This window comes from Henckelia pumila, chromosome 3, assembly GCF_033568475.1.
Source record: "Henckelia pumila isolate YLH828 chromosome 3, ASM3356847v2, whole genome shotgun sequence".
Taxonomy (NCBI): domain Eukaryota; kingdom Viridiplantae; phylum Streptophyta; class Magnoliopsida; order Lamiales; family Gesneriaceae; genus Henckelia; species Henckelia pumila.
This window is the reverse complement of record NC_133122.1, coordinates 75,116,666-75,121,964: the sequence shown is the minus strand read 5'-3', so window position 1 is coordinate 75,121,964 and position 5,299 is coordinate 75,116,666. Positions and strand designations below refer to the sequence as shown.

The following is a 5,299-nucleotide window of genomic DNA, read 5'->3' as shown; positions in this document are numbered from 1 at the left end:
TAAGCTCATCTTTATGCTATTAAAAACATAATTATTGCACAAAGTAGATTAAAATACAAGATCACGTCAAACAAATACAAAATTAAATTTTTAATAAAACAAATGCGTGCGAAATTTTCGATGATAGGTTTCCGTCAAAGATGTTTGAATTAAAGAGCAGAGATTTGACTAATGCAGATGTCATCGACGAAATGGAACTTTTTGGTACGTTTTTTTTTTCATGTTTATGAATACATCAAATATTTTATTCGCATGTTCCATTACTTAGCTTCTTTTTATTAACTATAAATTTATGTTTATGAATCTGACATAGTTCCTATCATTGTCTATTTTTTCTAGCTATCATTGGCATAATGGTTTCAAGATACTGCTCTCATTGGCGTAATGTCATCACTATTTTTTTTTTTTTTTGCGTTCATATTAATGTGAAAATTTTATAAATCTATATATGATGATAAATCAATTTTCAGTTCAAAATTTGAAATTTGTTCGAATGATATCACTACTGTTTAATTTCACTAAATTTTTGTGTGTTCATATATATATGATAACATAAGTTTTGCCTAACATAACCGATATTATGACTTGACTAACCTAAAAATATAAACTATAATTAAATATCTATATTGATTATATTATTTCATTTAATTTCGATCATAATTTTGAGTTTTTATATTATTTTTTTATATTTAGTCATTACTTTTTATCATATTAAATAAATATAAATTTTTTTTTATAATATTACGTTTTTGAACTTTTTTAAAAGTGTCGTCGTGAATATTTGGTGTATCTTAATTACAAGATATAAATTTATTTAACATATTCTAAAAATAATTAACATTTTTAATCAAATTTTTTCATCAACAATGACAAAAAATTTGAATTTTTTGAAAACTATTAATTTTTAAAAATGTTGGTGGAAAAATAATACATAATTTTTCTAGATATCTTTTTGTATTATTTTTAAGTAAGAGTTCCATTCAATTAAAACACAGAAATCAATTTATCCACACAAGATTGATATCACCATTTAAGAATTAATTCAAATGCCATAAATATTTTTCTTTCATTTTATCTTATCGCTCCTGCTATTTCAATTTAAAAAATCGATAACTTCATTTAATTTTTTTCCCCAAAAAAATAACATCATTTTTGTATAGACCTGACATAACAGTCAAAGTAAAAATTGAAGGGCAATTTATTTCTCCAGAAGTGAAATTTATACAAGTTATGAGACTGAAAGAACACTTGAATCAGAACATATAAAGTGATCAGCCAAGAAAGAAATACAGAATGTGATTCCATCAAGAAGCAGAGTTTTTCAGATAATAAATCAGAAGAATAATGTCACGGAAGGTCGAATCATTGCTTTGTTAACGTTTCGAAGACATAATCAATCACTTTTTCCACTTGAACTTCCCATGCTACTGAAACTGGTGAGAGTTCCGACCAAGGGTTGCTCGAATTCCATCTGTATCATATCGTTTGAACACATTTGGATCATTGAAATGGCAGCTGTGTAAAATTCTTACTTGCGTATGCTTCGAAAAACATTGGAAAACTTACTTTTTCAATCCTTGGTCCATCAGTGTGTGCCCCACGCAAATGCCTTGAGTCTCAACCCTCACGACTCCCTTCTTGAAGGTGAAAAGATCGGGCCTCACTAATGCCACGAAACTCACAGGATCGTGTAGGAAGATTCCTGGATCAAGTAGAATGCAAGAATGATTTGGTTACACATACTAAAACACGAAACAAGAATATTGATCTGAGTACTTTGTCACTGCACCAAAATCATCTAGATGGCGGTCACGATTTATCTAAATGATTCGAGTTAGAGAGAATATTACTTACCATTGAAGCCGTCAGATTTGGCATGCCAGTCTCGATAAAATTTGCACATATCACAGATCAACTGAGCATGTTTGCCCTTTGACTGCCTTAGTTTATCAAGGTCCGCGTCTGGAAAAAATGAATTGTTGAATTGGAAAAATATAATGAACTGAAACTACTTGCACGACGGAAACTCGAACTTTATTTGCTTGGGACCTGTCAATTTTACTTGTGTCGTTATATTGATGCCAACAACATCAATATTTGCACCAGAAGTGAACACAATATCTGCAGCTTCTGGGTCCCCATAGATCTACAGCTCAGAACAAATTCAACGTGAATGGCCTAGTATAAACCCAAATTCTAAACTAAATCATCAACTACCGAAAGTATATATTTCATACATTTGCTTCAGCAGCAGGATTGACATTTCCCAATGCAAAGAAAGCTCCACCAAGTATCACCACTCTCTTCACCTTGCTTGCAAACGAGGAGTCTCTCTTCACGGCCTAAATCAACGAACACAGACCAATCACAAATATTTAACAGAACTGCAAGAACAAAATTTAACAACAAACAAATGACTTACCAGAGCAAGATTTGTCAGGGGTCCCAATGCGAGTATAGAAACTTCACCCGGGTATTTGGAAACTTCTTCAACCAGAAATTCAGATGCTGATTTCTCCGATTTCTTGGATTTGGGAAGAGGGATAGAGATGTTCCCCAATCCATCTGATCCATGAACAAAGTCGGCAATACGTGGTTTTCCTCTCTAAATGTAGATTATATATAGTCAGGCTTAATGACAATACCAGATAATTTTGATAAAACTAAAATTATGTAACACCAAATATAGAGGCAAGTTATAACTAAACTACGAGATATGTATATATGATTATCCTTCACATTCCTAGTTCGATTTGCCGAAGTTTATCACCCCTCAAATATAGAATGCATACTCAAGTACAACAAAAGTGGCAGGATTTACGGCAGCACATTCATATAAAAATCTACCGTATATTTTATAACTGAGACCAAACTGGTTTACCTTCAATGGTTCAGGATTACCCTCAGCAACTGGAACATCAGGACAGCCAGCAATCTCACACTATCCTTTTGCATATTAACATGATATTGATCATGACTATGCCTCAAAAACAAGAACGTGAAACATGAATTTGACAAGAAAGGAAATAGAATAAATTAAAGAGAAACACATACCAGAAGTAACGCATTGCGCGTAGCATCTGCTGTACTAACATTGCCGAATATTGTTGTTAATCCTAATATCTCTAAGTCAGGTGTCTGCAATGCCATCAAAATTGCCATGCTATCATCTGCATAAGCAAAAAAGATCCCATATTTCAACTATTTAAGGCATAACATTATCATAAGCGTGAATAATCTCATATTCAGTGATGCTCCGTTGTGATAAATTTTTCAAGAAACGTCAACAGCGACAAGTCGTTTCCGGAAGGGAGATGCAGAATGCCGTGCAATAAATTCAGAAGCCCAATTTTTTAGGAAATTAGTATTAATTTAAAGTTCTCCTGGTTTATCTTGTTGTGGTGGGGTTCCACTATATCCAAGAATTACATAATAAACAATCCTTCTAAACATTTTCACATCGTGACACCCCTGGCATGCTACTGTCTGACAGAAATTTTCTAGAAATAATCTGGAATCATAAATAAATCTGAAAGTTGTATAATTAAGCAAGAAATTGGCATCCATCAAATCCATAAGACTCACTTTTGAACAAACATCATAGACAAATAAAAGGTAGGCCTCTAAATTCGATGAACATACATTTGTTGCCGCCTTCACAAATTTTGGCGCTAATACTAATGCAAAACATTACATATTTCTTGTCACAGCTTTCTTACTACCTATCTATGAAACACCACAAAGACACAAGAGCATCAAAAAAAACAAAACGCAACGCCCCTCCCCCACAGCACACAATTAATCTGATCAATAACATTTAAAATATCACTCTTTTAAATTATTCCAAATCTGAAGTCCAGCGGTCAAAAAGAAATCCCAAAAGCTGAAACCAGTAAAGAAAATAGAAAGAAAAGTTTCAGAAAAATTTGATGCACATTATGAATAAATGATCTTCCTCTCCTCAATAACCCTTTGACTTAAACATTACTTTTACACATTAAATTGGTTTAAATAAATCAAAATGTCATATCAAAATACTCAACCTTAAAATCCCAGAACATTATCCAAATACACAAGTCAACAACAGTCCAATTAACCCCAAGTAAAGCAAATTTATGCTCTAAAGAAATAAGCCCACAAGTACAAAAGGCATGCATATTCTTACCAATCCCGGGATCTGTATCGATGATTATTTTTTCACGAATTTTCGAAAACGTGTCCTTGGGAACCACCAGCCCATCAATTCCATCACTATGAAGAATCGACATCATCGCTTTTTTCCCTTCAAATATTCCTCCAAAAGATCAAACCTTTGAAGGGTCCCAGAAACTGAAATCAAATAAATAAAATAAATTGACAAATATTCAATACACACGAAATATAATTAATGGGAAAAGAAGTAAATGATAGATTTAAGAAGTATAGGATTATAAGGGTTCAATAATTCTAACCCCTCCACGGCTCTAAATGATTTTATCAACACCCGTGTTTCTTGCGGGAATCTCCTTCGTTCGCTAATTTTGTTCTTCTAGGAATACACGGAAACATGTGAAAAATGCCTTTGAGTGTACGAATTTCCAATTCCTTGATAGCTAATATTCCTACTTGTTCCTTTGCTAAAAAAAAAAAAGGAAAAAAAAATTCTTACTTGTATGTAGCGTATTATAAGCATACCATCCAGTTTAAATTAAATTAATTAAAATAAAGTTTGTAATTGCAGCACTGCTGCAGAAACAAGGAGGAATCTTGACGCGAGCAGCACTTGTGCTTCATGTATATAATTTTTATTTACATTTTATATATTATGATTTTGATTTTGATATATGACGTGTGATGTGATATGTCGAATATTCGAGTATATTTTATGTGTATTGTTACCCGCAAAGAGAGCTGAGTAATATTTATAAAAAATATGGGGTTTGGTCTAATTTTATAAAATGAATTAATTTTGTTTATTTTTTTGGCAAAGTGCTTGTGTATAATTTTAAAGAAAAATTGTTTTTTTAATCCTGTATGTTTGTCACTTTGTGATTTTGATCTTCTATAATTTCAGATTTCAATTTTAGTCCGCTATCTTTGTTTTTTTTGTGGCAATTTTAATCTTATCTCCGATATGGCGCTGATGTGATATCAATGCAGTGCTGATGTGGAGCTGACGTATATAGTGCCACATAAGTATTTTTGAAAAAAAAGGATTAAAATTGTCAAAGTCAGAACATGCAGGACTAAAACTGGAATATTTTCGCATAGATAACCAAAATCACAATGTGGTAAACATAAATGACCAAAATTACATTTT

General features: G+C 32.1%; 1 protein-coding gene across 2 annotated transcripts; it reads right to left on the bottom strand.

The window, feature by feature from the left end:
* Positions 1-1,180: 1,180 nt before the first annotated feature.
* LOC140887770 (uridine nucleosidase 1) lies at positions 1,181-4,663 on the bottom strand. Of its 2 annotated transcripts, XM_073295232.1 has the most exons (11): positions 4,649-4,663; positions 4,452-4,528; positions 4,166-4,329; positions 3,055-3,170; positions 2,882-2,941; positions 2,423-2,605; positions 2,238-2,342; positions 2,050-2,146; positions 1,855-1,962; positions 1,567-1,702; positions 1,181-1,471 (listed from the first exon to the last, which is right to left on the bottom strand). In XM_073295232.1, exons 3-11 carry the CDS (start codon positions 4,269-4,271, stop codon positions 1,363-1,365), a joined length of 1,020 nt encoding a protein of 339 aa, XP_073151333.1. In that variant the 5' UTR covers positions 4,272-4,329; positions 4,452-4,528; positions 4,649-4,663; the 3' UTR covers positions 1,181-1,362. The 2 variants fall into 2 exon arrangements, with proteins under 2 accessions (XP_073151333.1, XP_073151332.1); XM_073295231.1 differs by lacking the exon at positions 4,649-4,663 and having other exon boundaries at positions 4,452-4,610.
* Positions 4,664-5,299: the final 636 nt, after the last annotated feature.

What these genes read in the sequence shown, in the direction of transcription:
- LOC140887770 (XM_073295232.1), bottom strand. Translation starts at nt 4,271, where the DNA reads ATGATGTCGATTCTTCATAGTGATGGAATTGATGGGCTGGTGGTTCCC. An exon ending in ATCCTGCTGCTGAAGCAAAT is followed by an intron (nt 2,147 to 2,237) that starts GTATGAAATATA and finishes TCTGAGCTGTAG; the next exon opens with ATCTATGGGGACCCAGAAGC. An exon ending in ATGGACCAAGGATTGAAAAA is followed by an intron (nt 1,472 to 1,566) that starts GTAAGTTTTCCA and finishes GATATGATACAG; the next exon opens with ATGGAATTCGAGCAACCCTT.